Source organism: Narcine bancroftii, chromosome 3 (genome assembly GCF_036971445.1).
Source record: "Narcine bancroftii isolate sNarBan1 chromosome 3, sNarBan1.hap1, whole genome shotgun sequence".
NCBI lineage: Eukaryota > Metazoa > Chordata > Chondrichthyes > Torpediniformes > Narcinidae > Narcine > Narcine bancroftii.
The window spans coordinates 39,695,016-39,722,317 of record NC_091471.1 but is presented as its reverse complement, the minus strand read 5'-3'; the positions used below and the strand labels follow the sequence as shown (position 1 = coordinate 39,722,317).

The 27,302-nt window shown below is 38.2% G+C and overlaps 1 protein-coding gene and 1 non-coding gene across 4 annotated transcripts in view; both read left to right on the top strand.

Moving 5' to 3' along the window:
* myo5b (myosin VB) overlaps positions 1 to 17,023 on the top strand; it is a 264,470-nt gene extending 247,447 nt beyond the window's left edge. For all 3 annotated transcript variants that reach the window (XM_069923885.1, XM_069923884.1, XM_069923886.1), the window contains 6 exons: positions 1,990 to 2,079; positions 6,190 to 6,340; positions 8,339 to 8,624; positions 9,077 to 9,251; positions 10,522 to 10,602; positions 15,199 to 17,023. In XM_069923885.1, the coding sequence (XP_069779986.1) occupies positions 1,990 to 2,079; positions 6,190 to 6,340; positions 8,339 to 8,624; positions 9,077 to 9,251; positions 10,522 to 10,602; positions 15,199 to 15,351 (936 nt within the window). In that variant the 3' untranslated portion in view covers positions 15,352 to 17,023. The remainder of the gene's footprint in view (positions 1 to 1,989; positions 2,080 to 6,189; positions 6,341 to 8,338; positions 8,625 to 9,076; positions 9,252 to 10,521; positions 10,603 to 15,198) is intronic.
* Positions 17,024 to 20,077: 3,054 nt separating this feature from the next.
* On the top strand, positions 20,078 to 20,184 carry LOC138759667 (U6 spliceosomal RNA). Its single transcript, XR_011355010.1, has one exon. It is a non-coding gene; the product is annotated as a U6 spliceosomal RNA (small nuclear RNA).
* The last annotated feature ends 7,118 nt before the right edge of the window (positions 20,185 to 27,302 follow it).

Below are 27,302 nucleotides of genomic sequence, written 5' to 3'. Positions count from 1 at the left end.
TGGAATTTCTACTTATTGGTAATACAAACTGTACTCAAGGAAAAGATTAATTCTGCATATACTGATAAAGGCATATAAGTAATGAGATGGGTAATCTTTCCTTCATTGGATCCTATCTTTTGATATACAAGAATCTGTACACCTCGAAATTCAAGGTTGAGGCTAGGTTTAAGGGAGGAGGTTTAGGAGGGATCTGAGGGGGCAACTTTTTCACTCAGAGGGGTCCATATCTGGAATGAGCTGCCAGATGAAGTTGTGGATGCGAATGCGTTCACAACATTTGGAGCAAAGAAGGAGGAGGGGTCGGCGAGATTCTGAGAGGCATAGATAGGGTGGAGAGCCGGCGCCTTTTTTCCCCCGAGGACAGGAATAGCAAACACCAGAGGACATGTGTAGAAATTGAAGGGAGCGACGTTTAGGGGAGACATGAGGGGTATTTTTTTTACACAGAGAGTTGTAGGTGCCTGGAATTCCTTGCCAGGTGTCGTGGTGGAGGCTGAAACATGAGGGCCTTTAAGAGACTCTTACACAGGCACATGGATGGAAGAAAAATAGAGGGTTACAAGGTAGGAAGGGCTTAGTATTTTATGGGTCAGCATTACATCAAGGGGCTGAAGGAATGTGCTGTAGTGTACTATACAAAAGTGAGAAATGTAAATAAACTCTGTGCAAATACAGAAAAAAGAATGAAGTAATAAATGATAAGCAGAGTGAGATGAGTCTGATGGTGAAAGAGTAGCAGGTAATCCTCAACCTGGTGGTACATTGTGGGGCGTGGGAGGAATGTTGTAATCAACATTATTCTCATTATCATGAGAATGATTTATCATGGGGGTCCATTAGATACTGGGACAGGTCTCTTGGCTTATTTTCTTTCCCCCTCCCTGTAACATAGGCAGAGACCATTTAGTTTTCCCCTTCCATACTGGTCAACTATCATATTTGACGGCATATAAGACCCACTTTTTTCCCCCAAAATTGCCTCAAAAATATCCCCTAGGTCATGTATGCGAAGTTGAAATGAGTGTGATCCATGGGCAATAGTGCCATGCATGTGCAGTTGAAATTGATTAGGTTGTTCTAGCAAGCAAAGACTCAGGGTCTTGGGTTGTTGGTCAGGGCAGATGGGATACAGGGCACCCATTTCATTAGCATCGAAATCCCGGGGGCATGCAGCCATGGCTCAGCTTCTCCTGCCGCCAACACTGGAGGACGGTGAGCCTGTCACATGGAGAATCAGCCTCCCGTTCACCAGCCGCAGTTTTCCAGCGGACTCCATGCAGGATGGCCACTGGGTGCTGAACATTGGCGGGGAGAAGCGGCGGCCTGACCCAGGTCTGGTAATAGATGAGCCAGTCACCATGCTGGGTGGTGTGCACCGTGTCCAACGGCATGGAAAGCGCTGTGGCCACGTTGCTGCTTTGGCAGAGAGGTAAGGAGCTCCAGGCGACCAAAGGAGCATGGTCGCTGTGAGGGTGCAGAGGGAGCATGGCATTTGCTGCTGGGAGAGGCTCCATGAGCTCCGCGAAAACCCACCTAATTCCAGAGCCGCCCCTGCTGCTCACTTCCCTTGGTGAGAAGGCCGACCACGACGGCCCCCAGCAGAAGCACAAGAAATGCAGGAGAAACCTGTTCGCCAACAACACAAGCACCCGTGGGTTTGCCGGTGGGGACTCCAGGCCCTGGGGCTGGGCATCCTGTCAAGGAGAAGCTGCACAGAAAAGTGAGTGGGAACTCATTCAAAACCATTCTGCCTCTCTGTAAATACACTAAAAAAATTCTTAATATTCCCTGCTGAAATGGGTGGGGGGGGGGTTGGGGGGTGTCATTTATGCTGTCAAATATGGTAAAAGATAGAATCTGTAACCTTGATCTTGGCAGTTGAACCAAGAATGAAACCGGAAGTATTTCATTTTTAAAATATTCATTGTTCGTAGATGTGTACTATATATTAAGCTTTGATGTTTAAAGTCTTTTTTTCTTTTATAGAAACATAACAATGACTTTGAAATGACATCATTTTGGTTGTCCAATAGTTGCCGCCTTTTACATTGTTTAAAACAGTACAGTGGAGATGAGGTAAATGTGGTTTATCACTTCCATTTAGGCATGGATTATGTTTTCTTGTTCATTCTCAAAATCTGTTATTCATTCTAAAAATGTTTTGTGTTTGCTTATTAAAATGTTGGGCAATGTTTTTGAAGAAATCAAGACATTATTTTGCCAAGAGCATCCCTTACTTGCAGCAAAAGTTCCCTCTTGGAGCTTTGGGTCTCAGATAGAGAAATTGATTATTAAATTATTCGGGTCAGGAACAAAAAGGGTCCTGATCTGAAATATTGACTGTCCAGTTCACTCCATGGATGCTGAGTCCCTCCGCTCCTCTTTGCTTGCTCAAGATTCTAGCATCTACAGCTCTGTGCTTCTCCAGTTCCACGAGCTGTTTTGACTAACGTGCCATGGCTCAGATTTGAAATAACATCCCTCTTCTTGAACATAGCATTCAATTTTTTTCACTTCCCACATTCCAGTTACTCAGGCGCTCTCTCTATGTTTGCATACTGCCGAATGCTGAGGTTTCCTTCAACGTCCCAAAGATGAGGAGTTGATGCATTGATTAATGACTGTAAATTACTCCTAGTGTGTGTGAGTGATGGGAAAATGTGGACGGAGATGATGGGTATGTGTGAATGGAATTGCCATGAGTCAGCATAAACTCATTGGACTAAATAGCCTTCTCCTGCATGCTGATATCAAATAATAGGTTATGAAAGTGAAATTGACAACAGCAAATTGCAATTGGGGCAGTTTTACATTTTGCCATCAACAATTGGTTTTAAAATTGAGTACAAAATTTCCACTAATTAATGCCAGTTGCAATAAACCTTTCTGGGTTTAGCTGTGAAAATTATCGCAGGTGCTTGAAAGATTTAGAAATAAATTGATTTTGTAACTTTATTTTTAATCCTTTGAAATGAAATGAAAACAAATGAAGAATATGATGAAATCCCTTTTGTTCCATTTATTCCAGTCTTGTTAATATACTAACATCACTTATTCTTGCAATATTCCCTTTTCCAAAATTCTACAATTTGCCAGTTTAATTAACCTACCAACTTTGGGATTTGGGGAAACCGAAGCATCCAGAAGAAACTCACATGGACACAGGGAGAAACTGGGAACTCCACATAAACGATGCCAGAGGCAGGATTGAATACATGTCGCTGAGCCTGAGAGGCAAAAGATTGACTCACCACACTGCCCAATTTTGGAACTAGAAATCTTAACACTTGGAATAATTTCACCATAGAGGAGAAGGCCATTCAGTTCTTTCCACCTGTATTAAATCTTTAATAAAACCAAATTAATTCATTGAGTTACTACCCGATCCAGATGTTCTATCCCTTACCTAGATATTTTTTTGTTTGTTTCAGGTGTTTCACAGTTCTGCTTTGAACAAAACTACTAAATCAGCCTATTTTGTTCTTTCACAAAATACTTCTAAACTGAAAAAATTGTTTATTAAAAGTCATCTGACCTCACTTTTGTCCGCCACCTTAAATTTCTGTTCCATGATTATGGAATAATTAGCACTGCCTTTCCTTTTCTCATTCATACCAAAATTGTTCATGGTTTTGAAAAATCTCACAAATGCCCTCCACTGTGCTCTGAGGAAGAAAAGAAAAACTGTTTTAAATTAAGAAAGGTGATGAGACTCCCCACTCATTCAACAAGATCATGGCTAATGAATCTCAATTCCCCCTTTGCAATCAATCAATTCTTCTGGTCTCAATCTTGAATATAATCATGTAGCGACTTACAAAGATTTACACGATATTTTCTTGGCTGCAGAACTGAATCTGCTTGAAAGTTGATCTGTGTTTAAGGGTACGGTACAACTCCTATTATCCAAAATGGTCAGGACTGGGTCTATGTTGGATAAACTATTTTTTCATGTTTTAAAAATAGCCTAGTAGCAACAGCAAATCACTTGTAACAGTGTTTAAACAACAACAAACAACAAGGCAATGCTTTTTTAAGCATAAAAATAATGTTTAATTCTCACCCATACATGTGTGATAGTAGGCCGAGGGGAGGGGAGAGTTTGGAGTCAGGAGCTCCAGTGGGCTGAGGAGGGAAGGGGATAGGATGGAAGGGGAGGGGAGGGACTGAGCCTGAGGTCCTGCTCCTGCCCAGGGTTCCTCTCTCCTTGATGACGCTGAGACAAGGGATCCTTCCAACCACTTGCGGCTGGGAGACAGCGGCACGCAATTTGAGAGGAAGAGTTGGGGAGAAAAGCCAATAGGAGAAGAAATGGAAGAAGAGAGGGGACGGAGTTCCCTGAAATGAGGACAATCGTCATTCTAATTTCATGTCGAGTAAATTGTTTTTTCAACCTGTGAGGTCACTTTGGATATTATGGATAAATGAGGATTTCTGATTGTTTCAGATATCTTCATTGATCCATTTTTTTAAAGAATTGGATAAATGAGGATTTCAGAGAACTGATTTTGGATAACCAGAGTTGTACTGTACTTTTTCTCCAATATGGTTAACTTTTCCTGTTACATGAAAGATTTATTTACTTAACGCCACATGGCTAGTTGATGCTGCACTAACTTTTAAGATTGTGCCATACAGTTTAAAATGCTACTCGTTATTTTTCCTACCATCTGTATTATGTCAACCTTTTCTTAAAATGTCATCCATCATGTTTCTTGCCACTGTATCCATCTATATCCTTGCAAAGAAAATTGCTGTCTCATCATTGTTTTCACTGCATATGAATGACACTCTGAAATCAAGGTGACACCATTGATGCACGTTAGAAAGAGCAATGGTCCTAATTCAAATTCTTCAGAACTCAACTGGGCATTTTGCTCAGTATGAAAAATAAATGTTCATAAATTTGTTTTTTTTTTGGTCCTTTCTTTAGTCAGCATTTTGCTTTCAATTCTGTCATTATATTGCTAAACAAAAAATGATTTGCATGTTTCAGTCATGAACTGTAATTTTATCAAAGAATTTTGATGTTTATCAAATTCGATTTGCTTGGAGGAGGGGACAAAGTCGAATGTATCCAAGTTTACTGATGAAAAGAGGTGGAAGGCATGTTGCAATGTAGATATTTGGACTCTGCAACAGGATATAGAATGGTGGAGGGAGGAGGTAGAAAACTTGGCAAATGAAGGTTAATGTAATAAAGTATTAGGTCATGTGCTTCAGCAGCAGGAATCAAAAGGTAGACTGGTACCTAAAGGGAGAGAAACTGCAAATGAGTAGAGTACAGGGAGATTTAAAATTTAAAAAGAGACACAAAATGCTTGAAAATCTCGGCAGGACAGGTACCACCCAAGAAACCATTAACGCTTTAGATCTGAGACCCTTTGTAAGATCTGAGAAAGAGGGATCTGGGTGTTCCTTTGCATGAAATACCAAATTTATCCATCATGTGTGGGGCCATTTCAGATGCAGCAAGTAATAAAACAAATGATACATTGGCCTTTATTGATGGAAAAAAAATGGAAGAATTTTGTTCCAGCTATGATTGTGCTGGTGAGACTGCAGCTGGAACATTCTGGTTTCAGTCTCCTTATCTAAAAGAGGCAACTTTGGAAGGTGTGCAAAAGAGATTCATAAGACTAATTCCTGGGGTGAGATAATTATCCTATCACAAAAGATCAAAAAGATGGTTGGAATTTTGAAAAAAGGGGGTGAGTTTACTAAATCAGTTAAAATCCTAATGGGGCATGATGTTACCCATCACTATGATGTTTCCACTAATGAAACAAAGGGACATTGCTACAAGATCAGGGAATGGCTATTTAAAATTGAGTGCATAGAAATTTCTTCTTGCAGAGGGTGGTGAAATTTAGAATTCTCTACCCCAGGAGGCAGAAGCGAGGCCACAGGAGTTTGTTGATGTTTATTGTCACATGTCCCGAAGAGCCGTGATAAGGTGCACATCTTTAAAGATGAGCTGAATACATTTTTAAAAGATTACAGAATTGAGTAGGTGAAGCTGACACAGAAGAGGTTGAGGAATGCAACAAAACAGCTGTGATCGTATTGAATGGCAGGGTAGGATTTAGGGCCCAGAAGTCATCCACTTAAGTTCTTGTGCCTGACATAATTATTCCATAGTTCAAGCAACCTTTATAATTAAAGCATTTCATTGTGTATCTTCAGGATTTCATGAAGCAGAATAACTCACGACAGAATGAGCACAGCCTTAAGAACTTTGACCTCACAGAATATCGCCAAATTCTAAGTGACCTCTCTATCCAGATATATCACCAAATAATCAAGGTTGCAGAAAGTCTGCTTCAACCAATGATAGGTAAGTCTGGTCATTGTGGTTTTCTCAGTAAATTCTACTTTTCACTCAAACCCTCAACCCCTTCCCCCACTTTCATCCACCATCAATACTATCTTGGATGCAAGGTTGATGAAACTTTTGAGCGGCATTGCATGAGAAATCAACAAATTCCACATGGACAGTGGATGGAATCAGCAACTTTCTTAATCTTTATCACGTTGTACCATTACCAGCATACATACACATAAGGAGAAGGAGAGCTAATCCATCAATACTTAATACAAGTAAGAAATTCCTTTGTTAAATCAGTTTTGGGGTTAAAAAAAAAAATCAGACGTTTTGATCAAATGTCCTTGATCAAATGTTCAAGGACACAAGCTTCCCATGTTTTCTGTTTGGGGGTAAAAAAAAAAAGTAGTACCTGATCACATTATTTATATGTGGTCAGGATCTTGAATCCAGTGCTTGATACAGTCATGGGAATAAAGTAACAGTAATCTTCAAAAGAAAAAGATAAATATTCAAAGCAAGATGGGCTGGATTTGCCTCTTTTCCAGCAGGGTTCCTTTTGACTTTGTATATTTTTATTATTACCTGATTTTGTTTTTGAATATTAATGTGTATGCACCAATGTAACCAATGGGAAAACTGACTTCAAGAAATTACTGAAGGTTTCTTTCTGAATACTTTATTTTAAACCACAAAATAAGCAATTACAATATTTCAAATCCATTGTTTGTGTGTGTGCTGCCCCCACCCTCCTCCCTCCAACCTCCTACTACACAAAAGAAAAGGAAAAAGACCAGGACCAGAGAACCACAACAGGAGTACATCTTCAATATCATATATGAGAGAGATCTAGAAGAGAAAGGAAATGTCTGAGGTTCATTTAAATATTAATTCCCACACTTTGTAAATATGGGCTCCATATTTTCCAAAATGTATTATACTTATTTCTTAAATCATAAGTAATTTTTTTCAAGTGGGATACAACTCCTAACTTCTGCATGCCAATGATCCGATCCCAAATCAGTCCCTGACTTCCAAGTTATTGCAATACATTTTCTAGCTGTCGCTAAAGCAATTTGAACAAATTTCACTGGAAGGTTAAAAGAGCTGCATATAGATCCTGAAGGCTTTATTCGGTGCACATCAAGCTGGATTACCCATATTCAGCTGGTGATATTACCAAAGTTCTAACTGTGCAAGCGGTCTGATATTGACCGCGATGTTGTCATCTGTATTGAATTGTGTTACACCTGACCTGGGCTGCTCAATCTTTGCATTGTGAATCTGACATTGAAGTTTCTCCACTGCTCTTAATGGGCAGAAAACTATGAGCAAGTCACAACAATTTAACCAGGAATGGGCAAAAGATACTTCAGATGCCAGAATCTCAAACAACAAACAGATGCTGGAAGAACTTGGTGGATCAAGCATTATCCACGGAGTCAAAAGGACTTATTAATGGTTCAAGATTCCAGCATCTGTAATCTCATACACAAATTCTGCTGCTTCATCTAAAGCTTTCTAATTTGTGAATGTAACTGACGAGGCTATTCATTACTTCAGTTGAGGGATTATCTTGAAAATATATAAAGTCAAGCCAAGTTTATTGTCACTTGATTGTACAAGTGCCACCCGACGAAACAGTGTTCTCCGTCTTCGGAGAATATGGAAACACACAACACATACAAACAAACAATGTATATGCAGGAGAAGTATCTATAAAATAAATAAATAAATAGTGCTCTGTTCAAATGAAAGGTTCCGATGGTTAGTGTGAGCAGTTCTCATGGCCATTAAGCATTCTCACTGCCTGTGAAAAGAAGCTGTTCCCCAGCCTGGTGGTGCAGAGTGATGCAATAAGTAGATAACTCCTTTAAAGTTAAATATAAAATGAATCATTATTGTGTTAAATTGTACAAGCAGTTTGATTTAGAACTTTCTGGCACAAATTGTTGTTTCCTTGTGGGTGTGACTGTAATAGTTTATTAACACTGTTGCTTTCATACAAAGTGTCTGCAATGCTGGAGAATGAGAGCATCCAGGGTCTGTCAAGCGTAAAACCCATGGGCTACAGGAAACGTTCTTCGAGCCGAGTGGATGGAGATGAGAGCTACACTCTGGAGGCCATGCTGCGCCAGCTTAACATATTTAACCACACCATGTGTGAACATGGATTGGATCCTGAGATTATCCAACAGGTCTTTCGGCAGCTCTTCTACATCATCAATGCCATAACTCTTAACAATCTGCTTCTGAGAAAGGATGTGTGTTCGTGGAGTACAGGAATGCAGATCAGGTATGATCCACCACCATCCCAAGGCTCAGCAGGACTACTCCGAATTATCAAGAGCCAAAAATGTTATTAAGGAAGTCGGTGACGACACCACTGTTCCTTGCCCAGGCTATTCCGATAGCGTCTCCCAAGCTCACAAATTTGACCTCCAAGAGGAAAAGTGCAGCAGGCACATTGGAACACCACCATCTCATTTCCCCTCTAGATCACGTACCATCTGACTTAAAAATGTATCGCTGGGCTTTCACAGTCTCTGACCTGAGTTCTGGAATTTGATGCCTAATAGTATTGTAGGAGTACTTTCATCAGTAATACTACAGTGGTTCACGCCATCACATCCTCTGGGACAGTTTCGGTTGGGTAATAAATGTTGACCTTGTGATAACAACGGTAATGTTAAAAAGAAGCTTAAGAGGGATGCAGGCTCTTGATTTTCTGACTGTTTGTTTCGGAAGGTACAACATCAGCCAGTTAGAAGAGTGGCTCCGAGGGAAGAATTTACAACAAAGTGGGGCGGTGAAGACGATGGAGCCACTAATCCAAGCTGCCCAACTTCTCCAAGTAAAGAAGAAAACCACTGATGATGCTATAGCAATCTGTTCAATGTGTAAAGCTCTATCCACACAACAGGTGAATGAACTTTAACTGTTTGTCAGAGCAATCAGGCCTTGGACCAGTTCAAGAACTATGTGTAGATGCCTTGTGCTGACTGTTTAAACTCCAGAGTTCCTAACAATGATGTCACTAATATGGAAAAGTGAAAAACTACAGTTAATATGAGTGAAGAGGAAGTACTGAAGAAAAGGCTATCTTGACTTTGGTCTTCCAAAATAAAAACAGATACTGTGGAGGGTACCATTAATCAAAAAAAGATAAAAAGAAAATTGACTAGTTCATCTGAGGGTAGAAATAGCAGGCTGGAAAAGGGGAAACGTAGACATAGTTTAGGGTTTCAAATGCGTTTGATGTTGTGAGAAACAGAAGTACCTTCACAGAATTTGCTCGAGACAAAAATTGAGAACAAAGAACAATGCAAAGTTGGGTGCTTCCCCTTACCCTGCGAATACACACACATACTGGGGCTCACCCAACTTTTATACAGTTCATTTCAGTGTAGAGGTACCCTTCCCCCCCCCCCCTAACATTCTTCTGCCTCCTGGATAAGTTTGGCATTAGGCAATCCTGTCTGCCTACGTGCTGTTTCTGTGAACTTGGAGGACCAGGGAGTATCCTGACTGTCCCATCATGTCATTGTCCTTATTCACACCTTCCCAACCCTCAGGGCATACTAACTCTTATATACAGAACTTGCTAATTCTGTCTAAGCTTACTAATTACATATGCAGAACTTGCTGACCCTGTCTAAGGCTAGAAGACCCTTATCTTATTCAGACTAACTTTACTTCCTACATTCTATTATCTACCCTTATCCTATTCATACTGGCTTTATTCATTACACATATATCCATATAGCTTTCTTCATCTCTCATATTTTCATATTAGTTTTACTCATCTCTCACAATGTAAAACAACATAAAACAAGCACTCAGGATTGGGAATAACCTGCTGGTTTGGTTGAAGAACAATTTGCAGACTGTTACTAATGAAAAAGAGCAAGATATCCAAAGTAGGTGGCAATGTGAGTTGTGAGAGGGAAAGGAAGTGCCTGCAAAGAAACACAGAACAGACTTTGTCAGCAAAAGGAAAACAACATACTTTAAATGGAGAAAAGCCTGTAAATGTTGGTGTACAGATGGATTTAGATGGCTGATAGTTAGTACCCTTAGCCTCATGCATCTGTGCTAACTGCATCCAAGAACTCTCTGATCCTCACACCTTGGATATTTCATGATTATCTCATTTTTGTGTATTAATTTTTACTTGTTCTTTTCCATACCAGATTGTTAAAATTTTAAACCTTTACACACCAGTAAATGAGTTTGAAGAACGTGTAACAGTATCCTTCATTAGAAATATTCAGGTAAGCATTTCATGAATCAATAAGATCCGTGCTTGGAGCTCTGGAACTGTGGGTGCTCATGGCTTAGAATTATGTGGCCAGTTATCCTTAAAGATTATTTTACTCTTTTCTGTTTTAAAACCAATTTGTAATGATTGCCTCTCTGTCTGGAGGCCTGTGACTCGCGTTGTGCCTCAGGGATTGGTGCTGGGTCCATTGATTGTGATCGATATCAATGGTCTTGGTGATAATGTGCTAAATTGGATCAGCAAATCTGCAGATAACATAAAGATTGGAGTGCAGTGGGCAGAGAGGAAGGCTTTCAAAGCCTGAGGCAGGATCTGGGCCAGCTGGAAAAATGGGCTACAAATGGCAGATGGAATTTAATGTGGGCAAGTATGAGGTGTTACATTTTGGGAGAATAAACAAGGACCCTGCTCAGTAAATGAAATGGTAGGGCACTATGGAGTGTGACAGAACAGAGGGATCTGGGAATACAGATAAATATTTTTTTTTAAACGTGGCATCGCAGGTAGAAAGGGCAGTGAAGAGAGCTTTTGGCATATTGGCTTTCTTAAATCAAAGTATCAAATTACAGAAGTAAGATGTTATGTTGAAGTTATACAGGACTTTGGTGGGGCCAAATTTGGCCACTTACCTGCAAGAAAGATATCAATTAGATTGAAAGTGTGCTGAGGAAATTTACAAGGATGTTGCTGGGATTTGAGGCAAGTTACATAATGTTTGGGACATTTAGCTTCACAGGTGTTTGTGAGTACTCAAGTATGTTTAATTGGTTTACTGGTGCAGGTAGAAGAGAACTGGGCTTGCTTCTCAGCTTTTGATCATCTCTGGTGTGTGTGATTGTCATTTTTCTACATGAGGATCAGAGTGGTGCCAGTGAAAGTCAAATAAGCCAATATGAGGCTTTAAAACACTAGGTGACATTGTCCAAACCTTAGGATTACCAGAATCAACAGTTTGGAATATCATTAAGAAGATACTGGTGAGCTCAGTAATCGCAAAGGGGCTGGTACAGAATTCTGGGGAAGAGCTCCACTGCTGATAACAGAAGAATTCTCATCACAATGAAGAAAAATCCCCGAGTGTATATCCGATAGATCAGAAACACTCTTCAGGATTCAGGTGTGGATATGTCATTGACTACTGTCTGCAGAAGACTTCACGAACAGAAATACAGAGGCTACACCGCAAGATGCAAACCACGGCAAAGGCGATATGCTTTGGATCTTGGACAGTTCCTTTTCACCTCCACACTTTGCTCTTTCCATCACTCTGATACAAGTTAATCTTGGTCTTATTTGTCCACAAGACATTTTTCCAGAATTCTGCAGGCTCTTTTAAATACTTTTTTGGCAAACTGTAATCTGACCATCCTTTCTGTGGCTAACTAGTGTTTGCATCTTGAAGTGTACCCTCTGCATTTCAGCTCATGAAATGCTGACACTAGTCATAAGCCCCTTTCACATTTGTATCCCACTAACTTGGCTGTTCAGTGTCCTGGGTTAGGAATGGGAGTTTGGCTTTTCACACGGCCACTCTTAATGGGACAGTGAACGCTTTCACACTTGCAAGGAGCCATCCCCAGGGTTAGGACTATTCTACCTTCTACTGGTGATGTCATGATGCATTGAGTGATGGTGGACCTGCCCTAAATCCTGATCAATGTATTATGATCTTATATTTGAACAAAATTAATCATGTCTAATTATAACATAATTAAGCTTTATGTTCAGCACAGTATGAGCCTTTCAGCACCTGTTATTGTTGTGCCGACCTATATAAATCTTTATAAGGGAAAATGCTACCAATCAATAGCAATAGTGGACAATTTTTAAACAGGGTGGGAAAATTGGTAGAACTAGAGTGCACAATTTATAAATTCCGTGGGAAAAAGCGATGGCAGACCTCCCCTCCCAAAATTCCATGCGGTTGAGAAAGGGCTGTATGTCCGACTGGAATCATGGAGCATTCATAGAGGGGTTTCTTTGCCGCACAGCATTCTGGGAAGTCAGGTCCGCCATTTTTTCCCCGCAGCTTTTATAAATTGTGCGCTATAGTGCTACCAACTTTCCCACGTTGTTTAAAAATTGTCTGCTATTGCTATTTCCTCTCTCTCTCCTGTAACAAATTTCCCACGGCAAAGTTTAAACCTTAATTTTAATCTTTAATTCCTTCACGTTCCTGCACTCATGCAAAAACTTGGGTCATTTCAATCCCACAATGCAGTTACCCATTTCACACTTGCCTGATTGCAACACTGGCATCTGCAGATGCTAGGGATTGTACTGGGGTCAAGGCCGTCAATCCCCGGTGTGAGATAATGTCATCTGACGCCAGCGTAGAGCTGATTTTGCTTTCACACTAGGCACTTTAAAGGCCGATTGGCGGTTAATTCCTGGGATCACTTGCAAGTGTGAAAGGGGCAATTGACATAGCCACAGCTGCCCCCTGATGAGTGTTTCTGATCTGTCAGACACATGTTTGGATGTCTTATGTCAGCAGTAGTGGAGCTCCTCCTTGGAGTAACGGTCCCTTTGTGATTACTGAGCTCACCAGTACATTTTTTCTTCTTAATGATGTTCCAAACTGTTGATTTTGATAATCCTAAGGTTTGGCTAATGTCAGTTACTGTTTTAGTCTCATAATGGCTTAATTGAATTTAATTGGCACTACTCTATCTTTCATGTTGAAAAATGACAACTACAGACTCCAAAAGTTTAGAAGACAGCCCAGTTCTCTTATGCCTGTACCAATGAAGTATTTAAACATGAGTACTCACAAACACCCATGAAACCAATGTCCCAAACATTATGGTGTCCTGAAATGAGGGGACTGTGTGTAAAAAGTGCTGTTAATTTCTACATGGTGAAAACAAAACATAAACAAATAACCTTGAATAAAATCTGGAATGTGTAGTTATACCAGGTCCACCATTGTTTGATGTGTCATGTCACCAGTAGAAGGTAGAATAGTCCAAACCCTGGGGATGGCTCCTTGCAAGTGTGAAAGCATTCACTGTCCCAGTTAAGAGTGGTCAAGTGTGAAAAGCCAAACTCCCATTCCTATCCCAGGACACTGAACAGCCAATTTAATGGGATATAAATGTAAAAGGGGCTGACAAAAGGTTGTTTTCCATGGTGAGAGAGTCTAGGTGGTTGTGGAGGCCAAATCATTGGATGTATTTAAGGGAGAGATTGGTAGGTTCTTTATTAGCTAGGGTATCAAAGGTTATGGGGAGAAGGTTGGGCAGAGTGGGATTTGGATCAGCTTATGATTGAATGGTGGGGCAGGTTGAATTGGCTGAAGAGCCTATTCCTCCTCCTGTGTCTTCTGGAACTTTGTCATTTAGAGGGTGATGAGAATGTGGAGGCGGTGGACCGGGTTTAATTTCAGCATTTAAGTGAACATTCGATTGGTACATGGATGGGAGGGGTATGGTCCAATGCAGGTTGATGGAACTAAGCAGAAATATAGTTCGGCACGGACTAGATCAGTGGTTCTCAACCTTTTTCTTTTCACTCACATCCAACTTTATGTAATCCCTATGCCATTGTTGCTCTGTGATTGGTAAGGGTTTGCTTAAGACGGTATGTGAGTGGGAAGGGAAGGTTGAGAATCACTGCTCTAGACCCAATTGTTACTGAAATATTTTACTTGAGAAAATTGTCATTGGCCCATTTCCTTTGGAGTTCTGAAACCCTGCACATAACAAGTCAATTAGGTACGATTAAAACCGTGGTTTTCAACCTTTTTCTTTCCACTCACATACCACCTTAAGCAATCCCTTACTAATCACAGAGCACCTATGGCATAGGGAATACTTAAAGTGGTATATTAGTGGAAAGAAAAAGGTTAAGAACCACTGGACTAGATGAACAGAAAGGCCTGTTTCAGTATGGTTCTAATTGTGTTAATTGTAGACTTTAGCAATGAATATACGAAACATTTATTTTTTTGACAAGCATTCCACCATTCTGTGTTTAACCTATCTATAAATAACTCTTTTTCACCTTTTGATTCTCTTCAACATATCAAGGATGCATCAGAGAAATTCAAATTTGTGAACTGTGCGGATTGTATTTTAATTTATATCTACAAATTCAATTTAAAAATACATGTACCATAGTGTCGCAAATTCTGGAAGAAAAAGATGTAAATTATCAGGTTGGTGGGCAACATCTATGGAGTCAGAAACAGTTGCAACAGAATCTGGGACTTTTCAACAGATTTCAAAAAATTAGAGACCAAACAATTGAAAGAAGTGTGAGAAAGGAGGAAATTGTTGGTGGTTCTTGGAGTGAACTTGTGTGTTGTGGATGGAAAGGCTTCACTGGAAAACTAAGACAGTAGAGGAAACACACTGCAAATGCCTGAAATGGCAGTGGGATCAGTTGGATGTGGAGGTGTGTGCTGTAGGTTGTGAAAGAAGAAGTGGAAATTGAATGAACATAATCAAGAGCATTGTTTCTTTGTGGTGAAGATAAATTCTCAGTTGAGGAAAAATGGAAAACAAGCATTATTCCATTTACCTGTGTATATTTAAAAAGTATAAATACGTTCTAAAATTCACAATTGTGTTTTCTCTCCATGCAGTCCTGTTTACGAGACCGCAATGAACCTCCTCAACTGCTAATGGACTTCAAACATACATTTCCTGTTATGTTTCCATTCAACCCTTCCTCACTGAACCTTGATACCATTCACATCCCAGCAAATTTGAACTTGACTTTCCTCATGAGAGTGTAGAACAAAGATTGCATGTACATTTATGGAAGAAAGTATGGGGGTAGAGAGAGAAGGAAGATGAATCTGGATATTTGCTGCATTTCCATCAAGAATTACTACGGAACAATCACACAAGACCATGTCAAAACCTTACTGGAAGCCAAATTAACCCATACTAATAAATATCTACAGCAAACCACTTGTGATGCATTCAAAGTGATCATCAAACATTTTCCACTGATGAACCATCATTTATTTTTGTAATTATCAAAGCCATGAATATTATTGACTAGAATATAAAAAGAACAAAGAAGACTGTGCCACAAATTTTGGTATTAATGAACCATGTAAAGTTTATAAACAAAAGAAGACTGCTGTGATTTTTGCATGTTTTGTAACTCGTTTCTTTGGCTTTTTGTCACAGTTTAAGCATGAAATGAATTAGCCTCTTTTTCATTCCTAGTCTGTGATAGAATATAGGCACAATTATTTTTTTTTATAAAAGTAGGGGGTCTGATCACAATGTACAAATTAGAGTGAATATCATCTTTCTGTTAGGTCAATCTGTTTTCTCCTAATTTCTGCTCTGATCTCTGCTGTGGATGTGTTTCAGTACTTTGTTTTGGGCTATTGAAAAACATGCTTCTATAACTACTTGTTTGTCAGATGAACAAACAGTATTGAGCAGTTTACTATCATTTTCCGTCATAAGCTCGACTCTGAAATGACGAACGGCTTTGCTTTATTATTGTACTTGTTAATTTGGCTCTGTCTTGAATAGCCCCTAGAATTCAGTTGGAGACATTGATATGACGCATTAAGTACAATTTTTGAGATGGTGACAGTACTATATTCTTAATATTCCTGCTTATGGATGATAAATTCAATGATTTAATTGGCAATTCTAATTTTCAGAATCTACTCCATCATGTTAAAAGGCAGGAGGCTGTACATGTCTGTGCTAGAATATTCTATAGGCACAAAGATTTTTTTTATAAAAGTAGGGGTGACCGACATCTCCTGTCCTGAGGAGGAAAATCTTCACTGGCAAAAGTGCGTGCCCCAATACATAAATCTAGCAAACTTTTACAAATTGAATATAGTTGTCTTGCTCTATTATAATGAATTCTATTTGATTTAAACCTCTCTGCTCTGCATCACAGTTTTTAATACGTGCACTTTACATTTCTGCCTAAATTTTGATTGGAAGATTTTCAATAATGTTCTTATCTACTCCACCACCTGGTTCTCAATTGCATATTCTTAGTTGTTTGATACATTTTAAAAGTATTTGCAAGAGACTGGATTATTGAATACATTAGTAATCAAATTATATGTTAATCTGTAATTTGGACAAAGATTAATTTTCATGGTCTAGAACTTTCTTTAACTTTCAGACCCCATTCCATGAACCTCAGTGCACAGTTCCATTAAAATCCAAACAAGATGCACAATCCTCACCCATCATCTTTCTGTTCCTACTTCTCAGCTGTCCTTCCCACCTTCAAAGTGAAAGCACGGAAGTAATTATACTATTCCCTTCAAGCTGTCTGATGAATACAGTGCTTTTGGATGAATGTAGGTAAAATCAACAAAAGTATCTATGGTTAAGGAAGGTACTGTCATTAAAATGTTGTGTTCAAATGTTGACAAATCACAAACCTTCAGTAAAACTTTTCTTTGTAATATTTTACGTTAGGTGTGTTTGATTTTTTTCCTCGTTTAAAATGCTCATGTGTTTTTATTAGATTTATGAAAAAAATTGCATAAAATTACTTAAATAAGTTACATGAAAAAGTGATGAAGCATTATGTTCAGAAAGAATTGAGCACAAAAGCTGTAATTAAAGAGCATTTTTCACAGACTGTTGTACTGTTTAAATCTGACTTGTATTTTTATGCCAGAGGAGTAGAGAGACTCATTTATTCAGGTGTGTTTATCATAGAACATGTCAGTTGTTTTGATAATTGAATGGGAAAATATAGTGCCCGCTATACTAAACCAGAAAGACCAAATCTATTCGATCGCTATACTACAGAATCAGCTGATTTCATATATTTAAGCATGTACAATTAAGACAGGAAATAGATAGGAGTTGAAATCAGAAAGTTTATGCTCACGTAAGTGATCATGTGTGTTTTTGTGGACTTGGGACTTCCACTCCCCAAACAAACACGTGATGTAAGGTGACCCGCAAAGGATTGGGCAGCACAGCAATTAATGCCTCACAGCTCCAGTGCTGCCTGTATTAGAGTATGCCTAATCTCCACTTGACACCATGGTTTTCCCCTTGAACTGAAAGATGAGTTGGTTGTTTGCTGATGTTGGAGGGGAAATACCTGGGAATTGCTCTTTGAGCCAAATGGCACCCAATGTTTTAAAAAATATTGGGGAAAAGTTGCTCCTTGCACTTGATTGGAAACTGTGATTGAAATCAAATCAGAGCTGGAGGACAATATGGATGGTGTACATTGTATCATGGAGACATAAAAGACTACAGATGCTGAAATCGAGCAAAAGGCGAAGCTAGAGGGTAGAGCAGCACCTGCTGGGGGGAAATGAATTGTTGACATTTCAGATTGTGACCCTGTATCATATTAATCTGATGGTTTATTTTAAAGAGGTGAAAGGAATTGTTGTGGGAGTGTTTCAAGGTATTTAGATTATAAAGCCCATTGATATTCAGTCACTTTATACATGCAGGATAGAATGTCTCCTGTCTGAAGGCATCACATCTTAGTTTGGGAACTGTTCTGTCCAAAACTACAGAGAGTTGTGAATGCAACTTAGCCATCATGCAAACCTGTCTCCTTACATTGACTTTATCTTCATTTCCTGCTGCATCCAGAAAGCAACCAACATATATCTTACACTCCCCTCTCCCTTGACCAGAAGAAAACAGAGATTGAAGGACTGGTTATCATATTAAATAGATTTACTCTGTAGTACAAAATAATCCCCTGCACTGTTTAACTATACCTTTTCACTTTAACACGGCACTTTTGCCTTTTTCATTACCATACCCTGGACTTACTGTAGCATTGTTTTTATTCTTGATTACCTACTGAACAATGTAAAGGTTGATTTTCTAGATAACACAAAACAGTTTTTCACTGCATCTAGTGCATGTGACAGAATGGACTGTTACGAGGCCCAAAGGACTCAAACACCAGCAGCTACAGAAATTCACCAAGACAATGGCTACTTCAACAAAATTGGCTTTACTTTCTTAATACAGAATAACAATAACAATACTTAATACTCTTAACTTCACCTAACTTAACCCACTTCTAATTCTAAGCACACATGTATGTAATATTTACGTGTACAGGAAGGTTCTTTTCACTGTCCAGTCATTCACTTTTCACTTCTCCAAGTTCACTGTTATCAGGTAATCTTCCATACTGTGCACTGAATTAAACATTTATTATCCTCACCAGGCTTTAACTCAAGTTATTACTGCTCAGGAAGATCTTCGTTGGCTTCAGAGAGATATACGTTATTCGTTGGACACACAAACCAATGTCCTTCAATCAGCAACTGAAGTGTCTTACTGAAGAAACTTGCCCCCCTCTTGGGTTTTTCCAGGTTACAAGGAGTTTTTCTTTTTCCCCTATTTCAAGAGAAACACAATAACCAGCTTCAACCTCTGCAATTGACTACAGAGATTTAGAATAGGCTGAACTCAAAACTCGTCTTGAAATGGTGTCATGCAGTAGGTCTGCCAACTTGCAGCCTTCACCACAACTGTTCCAGAATACTCTCCCAAACAATGAATGTTTTCTCTTTGTTTGGAAAACCATATGATCTCACTTGGAACAACAAACTTCAACCAGGTTAGCAGCAAAATATTGCTCAGTTCTTGAGCCTGGACATTGTTCAAACCTGCTGTTCCATTAATATTTACTTGTGAAACTCTCACAACCACTTCCCATTGTTTCTGCAAATCCAACTGCAGACATGGTCTAACCTTGCATAGCTCTTGCATGGCAAATGAGATGTTAGTTTGTGAAATGTGACCTGATAACTAAACCTCACAATCTTACCCTTTTAAGATAGATTTTATAATAATTTTATTAACTTATTCCGTAACAGGGATGAAGGACCTGTTCTTTTTTTTTCAAACTTTATTTAAAAGATAGAAAAAAACATAACATACAGTATAGTAATAATCAAAAAATAATTTTACAAAGATATATATAAAAAAAACAAAATAAATAATTTTAAAAAATTAAAAATCCAAAACAAAACACAAAAAAAAAACCCACTGCACCCTCCCACCCTTTCAGCCCTTAAGGGGAGCAAAAAATATATAGATTATATATATATTAAAAAAATTATAAATGTTAATAACATTTCAAAGTATATCTAAATGTATATATTTCAAATATGGAGACCATTTACGAAAAAAAGAAGAATAATTATGTAAATTATTCGTAATTTTTTTCCATGACAATACATACTTTCAATTCATTGTGTCAGCATAATATATTAATCTCTGTATCATCTTTCAAAGTACTAGAAATGCATTTACGTGCTACTGATAACACCAAACGTACAAAAGCAATTTGATTTTTATCCAATCCCATTCCCCTTAACGAATACAAATTTCCCAACAAAAAAAAAATCATTGGATCTAATGGTAATATAAAATTATATAATTTTTCCAAAACTACTTTAATTCCTTGCCAAAATGATTGAACTTTAGTTCAAATGGCATGTAGAAAAGTTCCATTACATGAGCCACGTGCTCACTTCGGCAGCACATATACTAAAATTGGAACGATACAGAGAAGATTAGCATGGCCCCTGCGCAAGGATGACACACAAATTCGGGAAGTGTTCCATATTTTTTTAAAAAGAAAAAAAAAAATGAGCCACATCTAAAACAAGAATCAGAATTACTAAACCCATATTTTTTTTTTAGCTTTTCTGGGGTCAAATATAATTGATGTAAAAAAATTTATAATTAACCATTCCATATCTTACATTAGTGAATTTAATTACATTATCCTGACACATATTCACCCAATGATCTTCAGGAAAAATAAATACTAAATCACTCTTCCATTTAGATTTCTCCCAATCTGACTTATCCATACTATCTTGTAAGAAATTATACATAACTGAAATATAACCCTTTTTCGGTATAGAGGAAATCAAAGATTCAAATCTCAAACAAAGTAGGTAAAGTCAATTCCCTACCATAATTATCTTTTATCAAAGTTATAAGATGATAATACACAAACAAAGAATTTACAGGTATATCAAATCTTTCTCTCAATTGATTAAAAGAAAGAAATTGCCCCTCTTCAAAACAATCTTGTATTGTCTTTATACCTTTAGAGTCCCAAATCTTTAAATGATTATTAAACATTGAAAAAGGAAGAAGCTGATTATTATACAATGGAGTTAGAATTGATCATTTATCTTTCGACCGTAACATCCTGTTTTTTTAATCCAAATTTTTAACAAATGTTTCAATATCAGCATATCATTTTGCTCTAATAAAATCAAATTTCAACAAAATATAAATTCATGTTCCTCAACCCTAGAAATACACGCCATCTCCACTTTAGCCCAGCTAGGAGGTTGATCTAAATCCATCAATCTACTAACAAACTTCATCTGGGCCGCTTCATAATAATTTTGAAAATGTGGTAACTGTAGTCCACCCAATGCATATTTCCATGTAAGTCTATGCAACGCCACTTGAGCTAATTTACCTTTCCATAAAAACTCTCACACTGCTTTATTCAAATCTTGAAAAAAAAACCCTTTGGAAGTAAACAAGGTATTGACTGAAATAAATATTGAATTTGAGGAAAAATATTCATTTTAATACAATTAACCCTACAAATCAAAGTTAATGGAAGATATTTCCACAATCAAATCTGCTTTAATCTGTCTTAATATAGGCACATAATTGATATAATGATTGATAATTAGTATCCATAAACACACCTAAATATTTAATTTTACTTGTCCACCTTAATTTTGTAATAGTTTTAAATTCAGAATAATCTCCCACTCCAACTGGTAAATTTCACTTTTATCACAATTAACTTTATATCCCGATAATTCTTCAAATTGCAACAAACACTTTTGCAATTGTTTCAATGATCATTCCAGTTCTGTTAAGACACATCGTCCGCAAATAAGTTAATTTTATATTCTTCATTCTTAACCCTCATCCCTCTAATTTCTTCATTTTGTCTAATAGCCTGAGCTAACAGTTCAATAGCCAATGCAAATAAGGTTGGTGACAATGGGCAGCCCTGTCAAGTTGAACGAGTCAATTTAAATGGTAAAAAAAAAATCTGTCCATTTGTCACCACCCGAGCAATTGGGTTTGTATATTAAGCCTTAACCCAACCAATAAATAAAGGGCTGGATTTAAATTTCTCTATCACTTTAAATAAAAAATCCCACTCAACCCAATTAAAAGCTTTTTCTGCATCTAATGCAAAGGTGGTTAGGTTGCTTTCAGTATGCGTTGACCAAAGTAACTAATCAAAATATATTGTCTGATGCATTTCTATTCTTAATAAAACCTGTTTGATCAATATGTAGCAATTTGGGTAAATATTTAGCAAGTCTATTAGCTAATACTTTCGTTATAATTTTATAATCTACGTTTAATAAAGAAATAGATCTATATGAAGACACTTTATATGGATCTCTATCTTTTTTGGAATAACAGTTATTAAAGCTCTTGAACATAATTCTGGTAACTTCTGATCTTCAGTAACTTGATTCAACACTTCTCCAAATGCATTAGAGAAATCATCATAAAAAAGTTTATAAAATTCCACAGGGAATCCATCATCCCCTGGGGACTTTCCATTAGGCATTTCCTGAATAGCTTCGTTAATTTCAAAATCCATAAATGGAGATTCCAATTCCTGAACAACATTCCCATCTAATACCAGTAACTTTAATTTAGATAAGTAAGAGTCAATAGAAACATTATCCTGTTTCCCTCTCAGAAGTATATAATTTTAGATAAAATGAATAAAACTGGTCATTAATTTCCTGAGGTTTATAAGTAACTTTTGAATTCTTAACAGCATTAATAGTCTGAGATGCCTGTTCGGCTTTCAATTGCCAAGCAAGTACCTTATGAGCTCTTTTCCCAAACTCATAATAGCGTTGTTTAGCTTGATTAATCAAATGCTCAAACTGATAAGTTTGTAAAGTATTATAATGTAATTTCAACCTCGCTAATGCAGCTATTTTATCTTCTGTTACATCTTTCTCTAACTCAGCAATCTGATTTTCTAACTCTAAACTTTCTGCCATATATTGTTTCTTAACTTTCATAGAATAACTAATAATCTGCTCCTCAAATAAGATTTTAAAGCACCCCATATTACAAAATAACTATTCACAGAATTAATATTCTTGGTCAAAAATAAAGAGATATGCTCTTATATCCACCAAATTTAAATCTTTCATTAATGCATTAATTTGTGTTGCCATCTTTGATTTCCTTATACTTTTTGGATTTCTGTCCAAGAACACAATTAATATCACCACCAACTAAGACATTTTCATTAGCTTGAGTTAACAGTAAAAACACTTCTGAAATAAACCGCTCATCGTCTATATTAGGGGCATCAAGATTCAGCAAAAATTTTACAATTCACTCTTAATACTCTGCCCCTCTGAAGATTCCAATTCAAATGGTAATTTTTTTATGAATCAAAATCGCTACTCCTCTTGCCTTAGAATTAAAAGAAGAAGAAAAAACATGACCAACCCAATCTCTTTTCAATTTCAAATGTTCTTTTTCAGTCAAATGTGTTTCTTGTAAAAAAGCAATGTCAATTTTCATTTTTTTTTAATAGAAGCCAATATTCTCTTTCTCTTAATTGGATTATTTAATCCCTGAACATTAAAAGTTGCAAAATTCAATTTAGACATCTTTTTAACTACTAATATATTTGCACACTATAAAATAATGCTCCCCCTTATAATTCTTCCAAAAAAAAAGGGAAAGATAAAAAAAATACAAAAACCAAAATAAACCACCCAAAGGTAGTAACACCCTAAAATTCTGGGTGTGGTAAACCCACTAGCGGCAGATGACTATCAAAGTTTTCAGTGTCATCCACCTCCCCAGCCAGATACACATTTATTATTTAATTAAACAATCAAATGTAGTCCATATATTTAACCCAATGATTCCAAACCCAACGACTGCTCGGATCTTCAACATCAAGAAGACTTTGTGTCTAAGAAGATTCACGTAGAAAGGAAAAAAACAAATTACCAACTACCAAAATTATTATTGACGCAAAATCAGCTAATCCCTTTCACAATAGATAACCTTTCCTTTAGAGAATGGGAGAGAAAAGGGATCAAAAGAATAGAACATTGTTTTTTGGGAAATAATTTATTATCTTTTGAACAAATGAAGTATAAATATGGTATAACTCATGTTTGCATACCACCAACTGAAAACCTACTTGAAGGACAAACTGGGAAGCAGGCTGAGGTTACCAGAAGAAAGCAGCTTTGAATATGAGATTACAGACACAATGATAATTAAAAGATTTATAACAAACATGTACAACAAGCTGCAAGAGAAAGAGAATGATAAAATAAGCTGTAAACACAAACAAAGGTGGGAACAAGATCTAAACATAAAGATAAAAAATGAAACATGGGAAAAGCTATGCTCCGGAACTATGAGAAATACAATAAACACGAGGTTACGCATGATACAATATAATTGGTTACACAGGCTATACACCACACCCCAAAAGTTAAATAAATGGGACCCAACGGTATCAGATAGATGTTTTGTAACTGGATCTTTGACTTCCTCATCAGATCACAGTCAGAGTGAATCGGTTATAATGCTCCTCCTCACTGACAATACAGGTGCACCTGAAGGATGTCGGCTTTACACACTGCCCTACGACTGTGGCTAGACACAATTCAAATGCCATCTATAAATTTTCCAATGATACCACAGACATTGGCAGAATTACAGATGATAATGAGGAAGTGTTTAGAAGTGAGATAGATCAGCTAGTTGAGTGGAGTCACAACAACAATCTTGCACTTATTGTTTGCAAAAGTAAGGAACTGATTGTGGACTTCAGGAAGAGGAAATGAGGAGAACTCAAACCAGTCCTCATGGAGGTGTCAGCAGTAGAAATGGTGAAGAACTTCAAACTCCTGGGTGTCAACATCTCTTAAGTTCTATCCGGGGCTTTCACGGCGATGAAGAAGGCTCACCAGCATTAGGAGTTTGAGGAGATTTGATATGTCACCAAAGACTCTTGCAAACTTCCACAGGTTTACTGTGGAGAGCATTCTGATTGGTCACGTCACTGTCTGCTATGGAGGTGCCAATGCACAGGTCAGGAAGAGGCTACAGAGAGTTGTGAACGGAGCCAGCACCATCATAGGCATTAGTCTTCAATCCATTAAGGACATCTACAAGAGGTGGTGTCTTAAGAAAGCAGCATCCGTCATCAAGGACCCTCACCACCCAGGCTATGCCCTCCTCTCACTGCTACCATCAGGAAGGCGGTATAGGAGGCTGAAGATGTACAGATACAGCTTCTTCCCCTCAGCCATCAGATTTCTGAATGGACAATGAACCGCAGGTACTACCTCACTTTTTTTTCTTACTTTTCACACCTTTATTTATTTATTTTAACGTGATTTATTTCAATTTTTGCATCGTTAATGCTCCGACAAAACAATGAATATCGTGACATGTGTTCATGACAATAAATTCAGATTCTGATTCACTTCCGATTATTCAGGTTAACAACAGTGGCACGTTAGCAAATTCGTAGACTGCATTGAGGCCAAACTTATATACACCATAATGAATGTAAAGGGAGTAGGACATGGGACTTGAAGTGCCCATGTTCATGGTCAGCGAGAGGAGGTGATGTTGCCAATCTGCACTGAATGGGGTCTATTAATGATGAAGTCAAGCATAGTGAACAGAATCCCAGATCCCTGAGGTTGATTATGATTTCTTTGTATAATGGTGTTCAATGCCATGTTGTAGTCAATGAACAACAGCGTTACAGGTAATGTAATGCAAAGGGAAGGGCCAGCTGTTCACCTGTTGTGACGATAGGATTGAGGTGGTTCCAGGTCATTCCTGAGAACGTTGCTCCATAATCAATCTCTCAAAGCATTTCATCACAGCAGACATGAATAGTCATTTGAGGCAGATCACCGTGTTCTCCTTGGGCACTGGATTAAGGGATGTCATTTTTAACCAGGTGGGGACTTGGAACGATAGCAGTGAGAGGTTGAAAAATTGCTGCCAAAGCTCCAGCCATTTGGTTAAGGATGCATCTGGGTACACCTCCTAGACCAGATGTTTTCCAAAGATTTACCCTCCTGAATGTTCTTTTCACGTCAGCCTCTGAAACTGGGAGTGCAGAGTTGCTGGGGGCTTGTGGTCTCAAAAGGGTACAGCATTGCTTTCCTGGGGTGTTTAAAGGGCATCGAGTTCACATGTGAATTACACTATCTTGTCTCACCTTGTAGGATGCGTCAGCATGCCAGCCTAGCCACGAGTGCTGAGCATCCACCTGAGACTCCAGCTCTCCAACTCAGACTGGAATCATCTTTTTTGCATTGGCAATGGCCTTCCAGAGGTCACATTTGGTCTTCCTGCATTCCTCTGAATCACCTGATCTGAACACCAGACTTAATCTTCAACAGGTTGGTGATCTTTTAATTCATCCATGACTTCAGCATCTGAAACTTCCTCTTGAAAGAATTTTGAATGTAAAAATTAATTGTATTATATTGATAACATTCAATTCAATATGAAACTATCTTGAATCTTCTGTTCCATTTTTTTGGTGAGGTTGCCAAAAAGGATTTAATAGATATAATAAACCTGGGACAGAACAAGTGACCCTGATGCATTGCAAGAAGTGTACCCAACTGCAGCTCTATACAGTCGGTGTTAGGGAACTGGAGCTGGAGAAACACCGGATCATTCAGGAGGCAGATGGGGTGATAGAAGCAATAAGGAGAGTGTCACATCCTGGAGTCTAGAAGCAGGTAACTGGGTGACTGTTAGGAGAGGGAAGGGAAATAGGCAGACAGCCACCCCTGTGCCATTCACCTCAACAATAAGTATACCATTTTGGATACTTCTGGGGGGGGGGGGGCGACAATCTACCAGGGACAAATCACAGTCATCAAGTCTCTGCCACAGAGTTTGGCCCTTCAGCACAGAAGGGAAGGGGGGAGTTAGAGGAGAGCAATAGTGTTTGGGAATTTGATCATTAGGGCAAGAGACAGGAGGTTCTGTGAACTCCCAGGTGTCAGGATCAGGAATGTTTCAGATTGAGTCCACAGCATTCTCAAGTGGGAGGGTAAGCAGTCAAACATCATTGTCCATGTTGATATGAATGACATATCTAAAGAAGATATCCAGGGAGTTAGAAAGGAGGCTAAAAAGCAAGGATAAAAAGTCCATGATGGGAGTTGTTGTTTTGCAAGCCTCCAAACAGTAGCCAGGATGTGACGTGCAATTTGCAGAGATAGAGAAGGCATGCAAAAAGGCCAAAGTTATAATAGTCTTAGGGGATTTCAATATGTAGGTTGATTGGGAAAACCAGGTTGATGCTGAATACCTTCAGGATGGCTTCTGTAAGGTAAAAACATTATGAGGTGGGACCGGAGAAGGAGTCACCCAGTACTAAGGAGTAACAGAATGCAGATGTGACCTTGTACACTCAAGATAAGCTTTGCACTAACAAGAATGATGTGCAGCAGACTAACAGAGAAGGATAGCAACAGTTTATTCATTGGACAATGTCATGGTATGATAATTTACTAAGTACGTATCCTGAGGTATAAAAAAAACACCACTTGCTGATAATGGCAGAATCCGCCTTCTCCAACTAACACTGTTAGTTGCAAGTGTTACAATCCGGCAATAAAGAACAAAGAACCTTGATTTCAACTCAGTC